This window comes from Malus domestica, chromosome 04 (genome assembly GCF_042453785.1).
Source record: "Malus domestica chromosome 04, GDT2T_hap1".
Lineage (NCBI taxonomy): Eukaryota > Viridiplantae > Streptophyta > Magnoliopsida > Rosales > Rosaceae > Malus > Malus domestica.
In genome coordinates, this window is record NC_091664.1 from 26,049 (window position 1) to 45,124 (window position 19,076).

Consider the following 19,076-nt stretch of genomic DNA (forward strand, 5'->3'; position numbering starts at 1 on the left):
TTAACATGTTTATTCTTTATTGGTGACACATCATATAATTTGTAAATTTGGTCTAAAAAGTTGGTCAACCTAGCATTACTCATAACGATATATATGAATTTGAACTCTCTTTGTAAGCATGCAAGTTGCTTGTAGCTTAGTTGGTTAAGAGCATTTGCCCTTGCATTCGAGATCCCATGTTTGAATCCCCATTTTCCATAGTTTAATATAAGGGAAATCTAAGGAGACCAAAATTTTAAACTAAATTTTGTAAACCAAATGGTGTGGTTGTTGATGATTGGATTAATTATTACTTATCTATTGTAACGTGCTTATTTTCTATTGGTAAGACATCATTTGGTTTGCAAATTTGGTCTATCTAGCATTACCCTTAATGTAAAGTTACCTATCATTTGTCCAAAAAAAAAAAAAACTCTCTTTATAAGGTATTGCTAGGGTGATCAAATTTATAAACCAAATGATGTGGATGGTTATATCATCTTTGTGTGGCTATTCTTTGCAAACAATTTTACTCTATTTCGACACCATGTCGTAGTTATAACTCATTTTATATAAGTTTCTCTTTCATAATGTCAAACACAGGACACGTGAGCGAATAGAGATAGTGTAACTTTAATAATATTAAGCTAGAAGTCTATTGTCACAACTAAAACGATTTTATTTTTGAAGTTGAAGTTTGACACAGATGGTGTTTCATTGTAGTATCGGAAAACAATGATTCCTATGCACCTTGGTACTTCTTATGCACCTTGGTGCATATCATTTGTCACCGATCTCCCTCCTACCTAATTATTAATAATTTAACTTACTAACGCTATCGTTTGTTAAAACAAAAATTTTAGTTTGACATTAATTTGTTTATTGGAATTCTGAATTTCCATTCAATTAGAACGAGCAAATGAGATATAAACAAGCAGAAGGAAATTAGAAAGGTAAGGAAGTGAGGGCCCTCCTTCAACTGTATGCATGCAGTCATTAACGTTTTGAAGTCAGATCCGTTTGCTTTTTTTTTTTCTTTTTTTTTTTGGACAATGTTTGCTTTTTTTTTTTTTGGACAGAAGACTTTCATTAAAGAAACGAAGAAGAACAACCATAACAAGGAGAAAAGGCTAGATATCTAAGACCATCCTCAAATGAGATATCAAATTTTAAGTGGAATGTCATGTAATTAAATTTGAAGGTAAGAGCAAGTTCCAACCGATATGTCAATCTTATGTGGATTGACATAAGTTTTTATATGCCAAATTTGACATATGAGAAAATGTGATGTCAAATAATTTTTAATTATTTTATTGTGTGAGTCTCATTAATGCACTAATTATAGATCTTGAATATTTATTTTAATTAATTTTTTTAAAAGGGTCCTACAAACAGTGGCGAAGCCAGGATTTGCCGAGGTGAGGGGCGAAGTTCAAAAGAGTGCAAGGTTCAATCGAAGCGGTTACTTTCACATTGGATAGTGCAAAGTTTTGACTCAATATTCATAGCAGAAAATAATCTGTCCACCCAAGCGGTTGTAAGCAATAATATCTAAGCCAATGCAAGAAACTTAAATTGGCTAGGATTAGATCCTAAAAAATGTTAGGTACTAATCAAACAGCGGACTGAGACCTAGCAGCTAGGTGCCTAAGCGAGATCTAGGTGGGAGCCTAGATAGATTTAAATTATCATAAAATAAGCATGAAACAATATTGACATTGTTTTTAAAAGTAATACAATATTTATAAATAATGTGAGACTTTAAGATAAATACGGTGGGAGTCTTAAAAGAGAAAATAAAAATACATACAAGAATAAAAAATAAAACCACAAATACTTGTTATCTTGTTAAGCAAACACCCAACTTTAAAACACCTGTCATTTAAAACTCTTCCCGAATGCTTGTTATCTTGTTAACCAAACACCCAACTTTATCTTCAACCCACATCACATCCAAACACCCATCTTCTTCCTTGCTTTTTTCCTAGACCCGGCACCCCTAACCGCTTTTCGTCAATCTCATCCCCACACCTCCTCCATCAACCTCTCCTTCGTCCATCACAACCGCATCTCATTCCCCGTCGATCCCACTCCCACCCCCTCATTCGTCGTCCCCACCGTAATCCTTCTTCGACTCTCTTCCGGACCTCTATTAATCTCCACTGCCATTCCTCTACAAATTCGACCAAGATAGTGCACCGGCCAAAACCAATTTTTACAGGTGCCATGAATTCCGACGAGAGTGGAGCGGCCGAACCAGCGCTCCTAGGCGTGTTTTCCTGCGAGGGGAGGGGTGGCCGCCACTCCTCGCCCTCACGTAGCTTAGCCAATGCCTACAAATATCATTTATAACAAAAAAACATATCGGTTAGAAAAAGAGAAAATCTGACATTGCCACATCATCCATCAAATTAACATTTGACATTTATCTTTTGACGTCTCCTTTAGAGATTATCACCCTGGAACAGGGTTTTCTATGCGTTGGCAATTGGAGAGATTTTTTTTTATGGAAAAAACAATAAGATTAATGACACACCCCGACCCGAAATGTCTATAAATTTAAACAAAAAAGTGTAGTGATGTGGAAAATGTGAATAAATTTAAACCAAAAAGTGCCTAATTATAAGAAAGTGCTAGTGAGCGGGAATGAACCCAATTCACACGTGATGTCAGAGCATAAGTAAAGTACAATAAGGTAGGACGAGAATTATATCATCGAAGGTAATCTCCATTACCTGAAGCTAGGGTCGGCACCCCCCGATCTGCACATAATTGAAATTAAACCCTTAGATAAAATTGAGAAAAACCCTCAAGCAGAGAGAAAGCCTCTCACAAGGGAGAGAATCTAACCTAGGTTTAATTAGTGGGCGTTTTTTTTCTCTCTATCTCTCTACATGTGCAACGGGTATCACCTTTTAACACACCCTTTAACAAACAAACGAACTTAATACTAATTTGTTTTTTATTTTCAATTTTCACTTTTTATTCTTAATATATGAGATAAATTTATAAAGAAGAAAGGAAAGGCGAAGAAAGGTGCTGGAAAGAAGGAAAGAAATATACAAGAATAAAAACGAAAATTTTAAAGTCAAAACAAACTTGAGATAGTTTTTTATTTTTTTAAATTTAGTTTTCTCTTTGTGCATCGTTCTTGCACCATGTAATTTCTCCATATTTCAAGCACAAAATTAAAAACTAAATGCTTATCAAGCATATGCTCATAACATATTTAGTGTCCTCGTATAACTTGTATTTATTTTTTATTTTTTTATTTTAAGAATGATAATAGATTAAGTGAATCAAGCTACACATAAGGTTTGGTCTACCAAATTAGTCTTACTCTCTAAAGCTGCACAAGATGATGAGAAAGAACCAAGACCCCGGAAAATAAGTCATCAACTACAAAGTATGATACTTCTTTCCCAATCAAAGCAATTAGAAAATAGCTAACTCTCCGGTAAACCGACCCCTATCCCCAGGACAAGACAGTGATGATGGGATCCACTGTCATCCTAGTTGGAAATCAGAATGCCCTCTCACCTCAAATTTTCAAAAATAAGTAGTGGATAGATTAGAGCAGTGACTCGTTAATTGTATTCGTCCAAGTCTCCATTGAGAGAGTCTTTAGTTTCAAGCTGATTTCCAACTCGTCCAGAATAATAAAAAGAACAATCTAGCTAATTTATTTCTTCGTATATTTAGGGCTTATTTGGCCATGCAGATTGCTATCCTCCTCATCACTGTCAGTGAGTCACCTTGGTTATAGACCTTTCGAACCCGACCGCAAAATGACCACTCTCATAACTCAGAAAATGATAGAAATTGAATTATTTGAAGGGTGTACCGAGGTGGGTATATATTCGATCGCATATTTTAAATTTTTTTTTTTTTTGGTTGATTGATGGAAGCATTTTTTTTCCGTCTCTTTTATTTATATTAATACATATAACACATCAGAATTTGAACTTAGAGATTAGGCCCCACAATCTAATAAATATTGCCATGTGGATTAAAAAAATTTAAAAAATTATTTTACACAATTAAAAAAAAAAGACTGTTCATCTTCTTCTTCCCCTCCTACCCAGCGACTCACCATTAACGGATCGAACTGGAGGTCTCTGGAGGCTCGCATCGAGCTTCCTCATAAGCTTCAGCACCGCTTCCCAAAACCCAACTTCCGATGCCGCTTCCCAAAACCCAACTTCCGATGCCGCTTCTCCTTCTTCGGCTTCAAAGAAACCCAAGCGGAAGAAGAAGAAGAAAAACCTTTTCGAGGTAGCCCAATTTCTTCCCAACTGGGGATTGGGGTACCGAATGGCTAAGACCCACTGGGTTGGCATCTCTTACCAGATTACCAAAATCAATATTTACAAGGTATTGATTGCTATCAAATTTTCCCAGATTTTGCTGGGGTTTTTGGGTAGGAGGGGAAGAAGCTTCTTCATTATTTTTCCTTTTGTTTTTGTTTTTAATTGTATAAAATAATTTTTTATTTTCTATTTAAATATTTTTAATCCACATGGCAATATTTAATTACATTGTGGGACCCACTTGTGTGCCATATCATCACATAACGGAATTTTTGACCGAATTGTGATGGAAGGACCACATTGATTTGCAACACCCAAATTCAGGGACGACATTGATCAATTTTCAATTTTAGGGATCATTTTGATGAGGTGGGTCAATTTTAGGAGAAAAACTTGTGCGGGGCTTGACATGCCACTGGATGATATTGAGTGGCACTACACGCCACTCATAACTTGCCATGTGTTAAACTTAAATATGATTTCTTATTTTTAGTTTTATATGAAAATAAAATTAAAAACTTAAATCATTATTTCTTAAAAAAAAACCTAAAATGGTAAAAACAAAATTCACAATCCCAGTTAAATCTACCTCCATCTGCGAACCCGCCTCTTTTCTCTCGCCGGCACCGGTGTCTGCAATGCCGTCGATTCTTGCTTACTCTTCAGGCTCTCCCTTTCTTAAGTCTCTCATCTCTCATCTCCCATCTCTCAACTCTCTCTAATGATTACTTATAACTCATTCAATTTTACATCAATAGTCTATTAATATTTGAAAATTGGAAACTACAAACTACAAGTGAGCGAAGTTGGCTTTGAGAATTGGGTTCTTCCCCAGAATTTATATTCCCTTCCTTAATAATTATTTGATAATACGTTGAAATAATGAGAGATTTTTTTTTTTTATTATTATTGAATTGAAATACTGAGGTTAGTCAGAAACCTAATCCATCTTTGATGTATTAATAAAGGGATACTTTGAATGCGGTCCCTAGCTATCAATATTCTTTGATTGAAACCTTGTTAGTTTTTAGTTTTTGATTGAGGTTCCTGACATTAATGTAATAATGTAAGTTACTATATTTTTTAAATTAAAAATTAAAAATTGAAATTTGTAATTGTTTATATTAATGAGATTTTAAACAAAACCCATAATTTATGGGATTAAAAATAATAAAATATAAATTATACTCTCTATTATATTGTGTGTGTGTGTGTGTATACATATATGTATGGGTACATTAACCAAAATTAACAAAAAAAGTTATTGTACCAAAACATGGATACATTCTCAAATCAATGAAAAAGAATGTACCCATATAAGTTTAAACATGGATTAAAAAATTTGAATGGATTTTATATTAAAAAAAGGTACATTTTACATATAACAAATTGATATATATGAGAATGGGTACATTGATGATTAAAAAAATTGAAAAATTATATGAATGGGTACATTTAAGATTAAAAAATTGAGAATCTTTATATATATATATATATATATATATATAACTAATAGGTACAAACTTAATTTAATTTAATTTTTTATTATTTTGAAAATGTTTGAATTGAAAATTAATTAGAAGTTTAATAGAGGTGTGAGTATTAAACCCTAAATTAATTACTAATATTTATATTAAAAAATTATATAATAAACATGTAAATTCATTATCACATTAATGCTAGGGACTTGAATCAAAATTTGAGAACTAATAAGGTCTTAGTCAATGAACAGTAAGAACTAGGGACCGGATACTAATTTTTCCATTAATAAACCTTTGAACCAGTAATTACACAAAATCTGCACAATTTCCCAGCAGCCATGCAAGGCCGTGAGAGAGAGACAAGCTTGTGATTATTTTTTGTGCGAATCATGAGAAAGCTAATGTTTGTTTGCAATGAGTCACATACATAAACACATTCGATTATTCAAAATTTGAATACATTTGTTTCGATTCCATCATTCCTGGAAGAGTTGAAACTGCTTCAGTTTTCCAAGGCAGGTGCTGCAAAAGGAGGTGGTCTTGAAATTGTGGCTGAACTTCCACCGCCCCTTGCAATTCCACCGTCGCCCATTCCCGGCAATCCTCTCCGCAGCTGCACTTCACCCGGATATGCATTCCTCTCTTACCTTGTGATTGTGGCGTCCTTGAAGTTCAGGCCTTCTAACAATTTACATTTCTATATATATATATATATATATATATATATATATATATAGCAACTAAAAAAAAATATATATATATATATATTTTTTTTTTATTAATTAAATTTTGAATTATGATATAAAATAAAAATAAGAAATTGTACTAATGCAACAATATTTAACACATGGCAAGTTATGAATGGTATGGAACTGTCACTCAGCATTGTCCAGTGGCATGTCAAGCCCTAAACAAGTTTTTCTCCAATTTTAGGGAGCATTTATGATAAAAACCCAATTTTTTTTTTATACTCTATTATTTTTGGTAGAGATTTGCTTGACAATTGTTTGCTGTTCTTTTAGCATAGGAATATGGTCAGTCAGGCAATGAATATGAGGAATATGAGGACGATGAGGATGGTGAAGAGTATGATTCCAAAGTGTTTCACCGCCACTACATTTGCATGTTACAAATTTTCAGTTTGATTGAAATCCTCCATCTCATCACTCCCTTTTTCAGTATCTAACTGGGCAATTTTCAAACTTTTTGTAATAATTTTTCAGTTCTAACAGGTAATTCTCCACTTAATTGTTTAATCTTTTAATTGCTACAAGCCTACAAGTATATTGTCTTTTGAACATTCTAATGTTTCTTATGACCATAGCCCCTAATTATTGTTAAAGGAAAGGGATCCTCTCCTGATTCCTTCTACCTAATTCTCCTCATCAAACAATCTGGGTCCTTAAAATTTGATCCAACGGCTAAAGTTATTATAACTTTTAGAGTGGGCCCCTGTTTTTAGCCGTTGGATCAAATTTCAAGAGCCTGGATTTTTTTATGAGGAGGATTAGGTGGAAGGAATTCGGAGAGGATCCCTTTCCATTGTTAAAAAAGTATTGTAGAGTCGTAGTTTTTCTATGACTCCGGCTGAAATGAAGATGCTCCACAGTGGTCAAGATGGTAAAGGTTTACAAATATCTAATTTTATTCATATGTGTATTCTTTCTCATTTGCTTTTCTACTCATACGAACTTAAACTTTAAACTAAACCAATTTTAAGGCTTTACAACATTTCAAGCACACTCTGGGAATTCTCCCTCAGTCTCTCATCCTTTCTTTTGAATGTTTGATTTGTATTTTACTGTTATTAGGTTTTCCATTTTGGTTTTTGCCTCAATCAGAGAGAGAGAGAGAGAGAGAGAGAGAGAGAGAGAATGTTCTTGCAAACAATCAATTGGTATGCAATTTGTGTGGGAATTTGCTTCATTCTTTCTTGACACACCCCAACCTGGGAAGGTCGAAGCATGTTGGCCATCACTGTGAGGTGACATAACCATAAATGTAGTGATGTGATAAAGTGGGTATATTTAAACCTAAAAGTGCCTATAACAAAAGAGTGCGCAGGTGAGCGGGATTGCAACCATTTCACACATGATAGTAGAGCATAAGAATAGTATAATAATTAGGGTGAGGGTTATACCACTAAGGTATCCATCTACTAAGATCTTGCCAGAGTCCTCGTTTACACGCAAGCACAGCTACTAAACCTGGAAGGTGAGTGGGTCAGCAAAACAATGCTTATACAAAAACCTTTATTTTCGAATATACTAACCCCTCGCCGTAAAACAAGTATAGTTTCCTTAAAACATACTACATAAGTATGTAAACAATAATACAACAACATTAAAACCAGAAATATGCCAAGTCATGATATATCAAATGCCATAGTAATATAATCATGAATAATCAATTGCTCATCAATCTATGCTAACACACGAGTCAGAATTGCTTAAAGCAATTCTACTCGACAAGACTGGGTGTAATCAATATACTCTAGTACTATGATCACGTGAAGACTGGTGCAAAAGCACATCACATACAAGTCGGATTGTCTAATGCAATCTACCCAACAGGACTGGCAGCTAACTTGGATCCAAGGTGAGCGAACGGTGCGATGTGAACATATAAGTGAAGGACTCGCCCTAACCCTGGGGCGAGTACTAACACCGGGGTGCAACAAGATGAGCATGTATACAGGTAAATATGAATGTCATGACATTAATATCTCAACCATATAACAACATTTATCACAATTCATGTCACAATAATGATACTAGGCAGTATAGGCGTAAAATGAAGTAAATACGCATTTATGGAAACTATAATATGTATAGGTATAAAAACAAATTGCCCACTCACAAATACATAGTCGAAACGAAGCCTCATAGCCTGGCTTAACTCCGTACGTCCCCGGAATATGTTCCTTATACGTGAAATTACTAATTAACTTAGTTTAATAGCAAATAAATGGAAACTTAAATAAAACCTTTGTAAATTACTCAAACATAGGTTTTAAATATACGAAATCGATCTACTTGATGTCACGGACCTAAACAAATTTTCAGAATAATTTTTTGTTTACTCACGCGGCTCCCTCACGCGCACCCACGCGCCTTCTTCACGAAACCTGCGATTTTTGCAGTTTGCAGGCCTTACTTTCAGAGCTCCAAATGAGCTCATTTCTCAACCAAAATCAATGATTCAAAAACCAAAATAAATTTAGGAATGCAGGGAATAGATCTATGTCCATTTGGGGTCGTTTCATGGACAAATATTACCGGAAAAATGGCCTGAAAGTGGCCAAATGGTCACGGGTCTGAGTTTCCAGAAATCTGGGAAATTTTATCCCAAATTTGAAGGCAAATTTGTAGTTCGCTACCTAACCATTTTCAGTGTTCTACTTATATATTTGAAGCTCGTAATGAGGGGAACAAGATCATACCATCATGATGTCAAAATATTGTCGGAACAGGCCGGAAAAGGGATATAAAAGTGACTCGATGGTCACGGTTCCGTCCATCCAAAAATCTGGGGGGAAATTCCATTTCATCCTTTTAGTCACCAACCCTACCAAGATAAGTTTAAAACCCTAAAATCATTTACAAACAACGAAGAAGAATGAAGAGAGGGTGCTCCTAAGGCTAACCTTGGTTATGAACTGGAGAAACACATCGGAGTAAGTCGAACTCGAAGTAGTTCTTTCTTGTGCACCCGAAGAGCTCCGTTCTCGAACGAGTGCTGGTAGTTAGGATAGTAATAGTGGTTCAGTGGCCTGAGGGATCGCTGGAGGGGTGAGGTGGTGACTGGTGTTGGTGCATGGCCTTTCGGCCTCTCTACTTGTGCAGAGAAAAGAGTAAGGTTTTGAGAGGGAGTGAAGAGGGAAATAGAGAGAATGAAGTCAGTTTTTTAACTTTTTTTTTATTTTTATTGGTGCCAAGGTTGAGGGAAAGGAGATGCCCCTTCCCATATCCTCCCCATGTCCTTCTTTTTGTACAATTTTTAATGTAAAAGATCTACTTCTTTACAGTGTTTCCGACACTGTTAATTTGTACGTGCATGTACAAAAGTACTCGTGATTATGTACTTTAACGAAACATAACTTTTTCGTTATAGATCCATTTAGGGTCTAACTCGTGTCCATGCATTCGTAGCGACGACTACTAATTTAGTACGAAACCAATAAAATGAAATTGAAAGCCGAAAACCATGCCCACGTCACATTCCACTTTTGTCCAAAAGGGTATGACCGTCAAATTACACCAACAAAAAGAAAATTATAGTGAAAAGTAGGGACGGGTCGTCACATTTCTTTTGGTTAGTTTACGTTTTTGGTAATTAAACTTTTTGTTTTACTCTTTATCTTTTTCTTTTTTTTTTGTTATGTACCTCTAATCCAAGCATTCGGCCTATTAATATTTTTGTAAATTTTAATTATGTTTATATGTGTTGGAAAGTGGATGCTACTTGCTATTGTTCATGGACTTTAGGTAGGAACTTGTATTCAAAATGCCATGTTGTTTGACAATTGCATGAATAACATTTAAATCATTACTTCACGCAAAGTGAAAACGAAAAACATGACAACTTTTTAGGACGTGCATGATAAATAAAAAGTTCCTCTTTGCACAATACATTTAAAATATATCTTGACAATTACAATGAAAAAAAAAACTAACACAATACACATTTAGGGACGTGTAGCTTTTGTGATGCAAAAATGCCTCTCGCACGCACATTAGCGCGGAGAGGCTAGTAAATTATAAAAGGCGAAGAAAGGTGTTGGAAAGAAAGAAAGAAATATCGAAGAATAAAAGCGAAAATTTTGAAGTCAAAACAAACTTGAGATAGTTTTTTATTATTTAAAATCTAGTTTTCTCTTTGTGCATCATTCTTGCACCATATAATTTCTCTGTATTCTAAGCACAAAACTGAGTTAAATTAGAAAAGAAAAAATAAGGACAGGCGAAGAAAGGTATTGGAAGGAGGGAAAGAAATATAGAGGAATCAATAAAAGCGATATTTAAAGTCAAAACAAACTTGAGATAGTTTTTTATTTTTTTAAATTTAGTTTTCTCTTTGTGCATCATTCTTGCACCATGTAATTTCTCCATATTTCAAGCACAAAACTAAAATCTAAATGCTTACATGCTCATAACGTATTTAGTGTCCTCATATAACTTGTATTTATTTTTTATTTTTATTTTAAGAATGTGTTTGGACCCGAATTTACATTTTCGGCCTGTGCAATCGAGGCCATTGAGTAAGTATAGCTTCATGCCGTCGAATGAGAAATAGATGTAATTCATTTTGTTATTATTAAAGGATAATGTTATGATGTTTTATCATAATTATCTTTTAATAATAGTTTTTTTATGAATGAAGAGATATGTATTTCTAATTGGAAACATGTCAGCACAGTTCAAGTTGATATCCGGATGTGGGTATGCGGCACAGTTCAAAATGGATTTTAAAATTTATTTAGTTGGGATCAGGATACATGATGATGGCCTTGGGTGATGGATAAGACAAGGAGTCTAGGTAAGCTAGGCTATGATGATAAGAAGACTTTTATTTGGATAGGCTTTTATGGGGTTTAAAAAGTCACGAAAGCTGGAGGATATGCTTTGGCATTACACACGGATCAATTTCACAGAGTCGGAGTTGCAGTTGGACTTTACACAGTTATCCAGCCGTGCCAAGCAAGTACAAAATGCTATAAATACAAGATGCTCTGCGACAGAGAAGACCAGTCTCCAATTCAACACACAACTGCCCTGCGCAAATTCTCTCAACAACGTTGAGATTTTTTCTTTTCTCTTTTCGCCGACACACCTCAGTTTGGATAAACAAGACTGTGAAGGCAACCGGTGATATCTTCAGTTGTCATAAACAGCACTGTCGCCGTAGAATCAGTCGAACTCGCAGCATCTTCAATTGGCATAAACAGCAAATCAGCCGAACTCGCAGCATCTTCAATTGGCATAAACAGCACTGCGTCGAGGGCGACTGGTTATCTATCCAAGTCTCGGTTGAGAAGGATTTCCGAATCCTTATTGGTCGAGGTCATTTTATCAGCCTTCTCGGCGAAGTGAGGTGTTACAGTTTATTGGGGCTCAACACATTGCACACCGAAAATCTCGGTATTAGTTGGAGTGGAGTTAGGATATTTAAACTCTTCTATTCTTAGTGATGTGGACGATGTGGGATATTTCAACAGATCACTACTTAGTTTAGTTTGTTTTTGGTTTACGGTTGTAAAGTAGGGAAAGGGCTTTAGTTAATTGGATTTGAAAGCGAGTTTAATCAATTTCAGTTTTACGTACTTTTTAAAATATAATTTAGGTGATTCCTATAATGTAGATAATATGAATGGACCATATAGTTGTCACATTGCTTATGCTTCAATCAATTTACTCATCTTAAGATTACAACGAAGAGAGGTGTGGTACGCATAAAAAAAGTGTGCATTAATTATTCCTCAAACTATATCTTAGGTCCATCACATATCAATCTCATTGTGTACCCATTTTATAAAAGGAAAACTAATGAAAATGGCTTAAAATTTTTGAGTTTTAACAAAAAAGACAAAACAAATGGTAAAGTGAATAGTACCAGGATTGACTTTTTAGTGTAAAAATATGATTTTTTTTGTTAAAGTAAACAGTTCCGGAAGCTTTTTGTTAAAATTCCCTTTTATAAATTCAAACTTGATAGGTCAACAGGAAATTCACCACTGTTGTAGAGACATCGACAGAGAATAGTGCTGCTCATCTCTAGCTGCTTTTGCTTATGCTGAAGAGTGTGTGTCTTTTTTCATTCTATTTATTTATTTATTTATTTATTAGGAGGGTGGGTAGGACATAATTTCATGTCACATTATTCCTCAGTTATAATTTAATGATGGTCTCAAAGCTTTAATAAAAAGTAATACGTGACGATGGGATCCACTATCATCCTAGTTGGAAATCAAAATGCCCTCTCACCTCAAATTTTCAAAAACAAGTAGTGGATAGACTAGAGCAGTGACTCGTTAATTGTATTCGTCCAAATCTTCATTGAGAGTCTTTTGTTTCAAGCTGATTTCTAACTCGTCCAGAATAATAAAAAGAACAATCTAGCTAATTTATTTCTTCGTATATTTAGGGCTTATTTAGTGCAGGTTATAATCCTCCTCATCACTGTCAGTGAGTCACCTTGGTTTTAAAACCCAACTGCAAATTGACCTCTCTCATAACTCAGAAAACGATAGAAATTGAATTATTTGCAGGGTGTACCAAGGTGGGTATATATTCGATCGCATATTTTATTTATTTATTTTTTGGTTGATTGATGGAAGCATTTTTTTTCCGTCTCTTTTATTTATATTAATACCACCATACATATAACACATCAGAATTTGAACCCAGAACTCAATCCTCTTCAGATCTCTAAAAACTGAGTTTAAGGATCAAATGATCTGGACTGTTGAAATTTGATCCAACGGCTACAAACAGATGCCCCTCTAAAAGTTATAATAATTGTAGTCGTTGAATCAAATTTCAACAATTCGTCAGGTGTGAGGTTTTATCACCAAAAACCTCGGTATTAGTTGGAGTGGAGTTAGGATATTTAAACTCTTCTTTTCTTAGTGATATGGACGATGTGAGATATTTCAACAAATCACTACTTAATTTAGTTTGTTTTTGGCTTACGGTTGTAAAGTAGGGATAGGGATTTAGTTAATTGGATTTGAAAGCGAGTTTAATCAATTTCAGATTTATGTACTTTTTAAAATAAAATTTAGGTGATTCCTATAATGTAGATAATATGAATGGACCATATAATTGTCACACTGCCTATGGTTCAATCAATTTACTCATTTTAAAATTACAACGAAGAGAGGTGTGGTACGTGTAAAAAAAGTGTGCATTAATTATTCCTCCAACTATATCTTAGGTCCATCACATATCAATCTTATCGTGTACCCCATTTTATAAATTCAAACTTGTTAGGTCAACAGGAAATTCATCACTAATGTAGAGACGTCAACAGAGAATAGTACTGCTCATCTCTAGCTGCTTTTGCTTATGCTGAAGAGTGTGTTATTTATTTATTAGGAGCGTAGGTAGGACCAGGGGCGGAGCCACAGTGGGGTCAATGGGGTCGCACGACCCCTTGGAAGCCATGGAAATAACCTTAGAGGTCCCTTGGAGCTGCTGGTGCGACCCCTTGGAGCTGATGGTGCGACCTCTTGGAGCTGCACACCACGTGTTCAATGAAATGTCTGAAAGAAGAAAAAGACTTCGGTTGCAGGTTGAAAAAGAAGGAAGGGCGCGCGCGCGAGAAGAAAAAGACTTCGGTTACAGGTTCTGTGTAGAGTTTCGTTGTGTGCACCTCGTTAGTTTCATTACGAAGCTTTTACTCCTTTTTTTTCATGTCCATCTGAGCCTTTTGTTCTTCTGAGTTGAGGGTTTTAATCAAAGTGTAAATCTTCATCAGATTTGATCTTAATTTTCTTTTTATTTTACCATTGTGGAGCTTTTAAGTAGTGGTATGAGAAATTAGGAGGTTGGGTTTACAGGATTGGAAGGTTCATCAACATGGTTTACTGTAGGTGGGAAAGACGATGAAGAAAGGAAGACGACCTGCGTTTTTTTTTTTTTTATCTTCCTTCATTTTTTTTTTGTTGGTGCACGCATTATTCTTTTTTTTTAAAATTCTTTTTTAGTATTCTCCTTTTTTTTCATTTTAACACCAATTATTTTGTTAAAAATTATTAAAAAAATTTATTATTGTTCCATGCATAGATTAATCCGACACTGCACCAAACGCCCGACTAATTTAGTCAGTACTATCCGACGACTATTTATCCTATCCGACTGAAATAGTCAGTACAGTCCGAAGTACCAAACGAGGCTAAAAAAAATTTCACGCTGCGCACGCTATCCTTATTGACCCCCCAAACATTATTTCCTGGATCCGCCACTGGGTAGGACATTATTTTCATGTCACATTATTCCTCAGTTATAATTTAATGATGGTCTCAAAGCTTTAATAAAAAGTATTACGTGAGAGATTATCATGGTTGATATTTTTCACTTTTAAAATATATTAATAAAAAATAAAAACACACGTACAATGTAAGCGAGATGAAAACACAATGCCACCCCTCGAGCTCAATTATTATTCTTACATATTTTCTCAACTTTTTAAGCAGTTGCCTACTCTGATTCAAACCCTCAAACATATGGCAAGCCCTAGAGTTCAATCATTTGCACACCAAACCCTAACTACCGCCCATGCCAAACCCTAACTACCACCCATGCCCTAACTCATTCAAGCTCATTACCAAACAGCAGATCATTTTTCCTCAACTCAGATTTGACCCCAAACACTTCTTTCTCTGGCAGAATAACACTCACCACTCTTCCTCCATCACCAAACTCTTTAGCCCCAGCAGGCAGCAACAAAACAGCTCCTTCATCACCAACACCTTGTATGTTATAATGCACGCAAACCGGCTTATGTCCCTTCACTTCCAACCCATAAAAATCAACATCTTCCCAGTTCACAAACGTCAAGTTGGCTCCATACACAACAAAATCAGCTACTCCATTCTCATTCTCTATGGCCTCTTCGATTCGTGTTTTCTCGTTCTGGCCGGCTTGCTTGGCTAGCAAGTTTGCTAGTTCTTTTGGATCCATATCCGAAACCCTAAAATCTGCCTCAACTGTGCTTATAGTCTGACTGTTGCTGCATTCACCTTCTGTTCTCCTATTTGTATCATTTTTGCAAATTGTCACCAATTTTGGTTGTGGCCCTTCTCTAACTGTGGCTATGCATTTCCAAATTAGGGCACAAATAAGTTCAAAAATTGGAATTTGGTCACTTTGAATTGGACCTAATATCTTGACTTGCAAGTTGTTTAGCTGCGTGGCAGTTACAGGGAACGAGAATGTTTCCATCTTGCAATTATTGGGACTTATCCAATAGTCACCAACCGAGTCCACGTGTCTGATGGAGAGTGGTGGTGGTGATGGATTTTTTGCAAGTTTTTGTTGAACATTTGTGTTCGGATTTGCATAATTTGGTAGCTTGCTGATCTCCAGACCAGACATGACTTGCCCTAAGCCGTTGATGAAATCTGATGCTGCAAATGCATCTCCGAGGACATGAGACCAGCTGAGGCCTAGTGATATTCCTCCACATTTGAAATAAGTAACCTGCAGAAAATAAAGCATTATACCTAAAAATATTGTTTTAAAAATTTCCACTTAGCGCCATTTAGACTCTAGACGGATGGTTATCGTCCTGATTAATCCCTAAACGTTTGAATATTAAGAAAAGACGGCTAGACTTGCTTAGGCGTCCGCCTAGCCTGCCTAAGCACTTGCCTAGACTGCTTAGACCCGCTTAGGCACCCACTTAGATCACAACTCTCACCTAAACAGAAAATCGACAACTTTCATTTTGCATTTTATTTTTTTCAATAAAATATAAGAGACTTGTCGAATAACTGATCATACACTCATTATAGCTTGTTCCTCGTATTTTTAATATGTTCTAATACTTTATAATCTATATATTATTTTATTGTAATTTATGTATCCCAATACAATTATGTATTTTTTAAATATAAAAAATACTTATATGATATATGATAAAACATACTTGCCTAGATCCCGTCTAATTGCCTAGATGCTAGATCCCTAAATACTAGATCCAACCTCCCGCTCGACTAGCGTCCTTTCAAACCTTGTCTAAAAATACCAAAAGGTTGGTTTGTCCCTTAGCTTTTAAGAGTGTTGCATGCTAAGTCATCATAAGCCAATCAATCAAATTTAATGCCCAATATTAATGACTATTAGATTGGGAACATCAGCGTCTCTTAGAACTTGCCTAAAAATATCATTTGAATTAATTATATTTTTAAATTTAGTTCATTATTTAATACACTAATTAATTAAATGATGGTTGTGGTATATGAGGAGTCTTTCTCCTTTCTTTTCTTGGGTTTTGCAAACTATTCAAATGATGTGGGGTTTTGCAAATTTTTCAAATGATGTGGCTGTCCACATCAGATGTCACCTAAGGTGGTATAAAAATATTGTATGAATTGCATTACTTATATAAATTTGTAATGTTAAGTTATAACTCATTATGTCTTGTCCTTCAGGTTAAACGGCCGAATTTTTTTTTCTTTTATTTTTCGCAACATTTTTTCGCAAAATTTGTAACGAGTTTGATGTTAAGCTAAAAATAGCACGAATGATAAAACTAATCTGCTCTCAAATACTTCAATCACAATAATCATATAGAAAAAGGGAAGTAACTTTTTTTCTCAACTTGTAACAAATTACTGCCAACTTTTTAAGGTCTGGATATTCTTTGATTTAAAAAATAAAAAAAATTACCTGGAAGAGAACAACTGGAGAGAAGAATAGTTCAGGGCCAATGATTTGGTTAGAAGCAAGCAGCTTCTGAAGAGAGCAGTCCAACCCTAGCCATTCATCGAGGGTTTTATCACACTGCGCTTCAAGATACCTCACACCGCAATCGTTACACTTCAGATAGGGCCGGCCGGATTCGGATCTCCGAAACCGGCCGCATGTCCGGTAGCTGACACATAACCATGTGAACATAGCTTCCTTTATGCGGTTAGTGGTCATGCCTTGGGCCGCCTGGCTATCAAAGAAGTAGACTCCTCTAAGGTAGTGAAGCTTCATAGCCAAGTCCATGCCACTCGGGTTATGAACCACGTCCGAACCGGTAACCCTGGCTGGCCCGACCGATGAAAGCTTAATGCCATAGACCAAATTTTCTTGACTGGCTAAGACCATGGTGGTAGAGAAATGAGAGGGTGTTTGAGTGTTTAGGTTGGTGCCTAAGATTATGGTGTAGTTTGTAAATATATATGTGCAGGTGAGTAGTTGAGAAAGTTAAATGAGTGGTTGAGACAGTTATGACCCCTATTGCAGATGAACTGTCAATTGGTTGGTTCAGAAGAACAGTTAAGCGGCCTTCATTAAATTTCATCGGCCCAAACCTAGAAATAGAGCAAAAATAGTTGTATTTTCGTGTAATAAAATGCCATATTTAAAGGGTAATGCTTCTTATTCCATTATCAAGTCCTTGTTCTAAATTATGATCGCAAACCTCTAATATCACTGTACAAAAAGAACACTACTTGGCTGCTACAAGTTCTGCAAGTAGTGGCTCTTGCTTCTATCCAATTATAGATAAACACGTATCCAGTTTGTGTTTACAATTTCAATTATTTTAGACACATGTTCATTTGTGATTGAGTAGAAGCAGGAGCTATTGTTGAATAGCCAAGTAGTGTTCTAAAATGAACTTGTTCCATTTTGAATATTTTCTTAATAAGAAAAAAAGGATCAGTATTATTTAATTTAAACGTTGTTAGCGTAATGCAATCACGTTAAGGTCTAATATCTTACATTTGCAATATAATATGATGTTTACAAGGTAAAATCCATTTTTTTTAATGAAAAATGTCTTTTTATCCAAAATGGTGTTTAAGATTGGCATAAGTCCTCACTTTGGTCCCTGACAGTGAAAATCGATAGACGTCGTCCTTGAGTTTGTCCATTATATGAAAAATCTGACAATATCCACGTTAAGTAGAGGGGTTGGTTTGACAAAACTACTCTTGAAAAGATTGTCACATAGTTGTTCACGTGACAATTTGACGAGAATATTGATAATTTCTTTGCATAATGATCAAAATGATTTACAGTGGACAAATATAGGAGCTACTTCTATCAATTTTCATTGTCAGTGACTAAAATGGTGAGTTATATTAATCTCAATGACCCTTTTAGATAAAAGAAAAAATAAATTAAAACTAGGAGCATGTTTAATAATTATTTAGTGTTTTTTTTTAGGCTTATTGTTTGGAATGCCTCATGAATTAATTTACAACCGTTACTTTACATTTTGATACTCTATATTCTTTTTGGACTAGAATTTTCTTCCCTCCTCTTTCCATTCCCTTCCATCCTCTCATCTCACATTCTCTATTTTGTCTTTCTCTTTCTATAAAAAAAATTCATATAAAATGTTGACGTGGTTTAACCATGACAGTTCAAATAGGAAGAGAGAGAATGAAAAGGGAAAAAAAAGGGGAGATAATCCTATTCCATTCTTTTTACCTGACTAACGCCTAAACCTGCAACCATTTCTACTTTTCCTCCCTTCCATAACTTTAATGAGGGACAAAATGACTTGTTTACTCTTAGAAGTTTTTCACATAGACAACACTTGACTAAGATGGAAGAAAGTTTGATGGACAATTCGAAAATCTAAC

The 19,076-nt window shown here is 35.2% G+C and overlaps 1 protein-coding gene and 1 long non-coding RNA gene across 2 annotated transcripts; both read right to left on the reverse strand.

Moving 5' to 3' along the window:
* Positions 1 to 7,900: 7,900 nt before the first annotated feature.
* Positions 7,901 to 9,694, reverse strand: LOC139195217 (uncharacterized). The gene is made up of 3 exons (XR_011579858.1): positions 9,417 to 9,694; positions 9,213 to 9,337; positions 7,901 to 7,977 (listed from the first exon to the last, which is right to left on the reverse strand). It is a non-coding gene; the product is annotated as an uncharacterized lncRNA (long non-coding RNA).
* Positions 9,695 to 14,825: 5,131 nt separating this feature from the next.
* LOC103411569 (protein ECERIFERUM 26-like) lies at positions 14,826 to 17,643 on the reverse strand. The gene is made up of 2 exons (XM_008350199.4): positions 17,164 to 17,643; positions 14,826 to 15,972 (listed from the first exon to the last, which is right to left on the reverse strand). The coding sequence occupies exons 1-2, from the start codon at positions 17,587 to 17,589 to the stop codon at positions 15,082 to 15,084; spliced, it is 1,317 nt and encodes a 438-aa protein (XP_008348421.3). The 5' UTR covers positions 17,590 to 17,643; the 3' UTR covers positions 14,826 to 15,081.
* Positions 17,644 to 19,076: the final 1,433 nt, after the last annotated feature.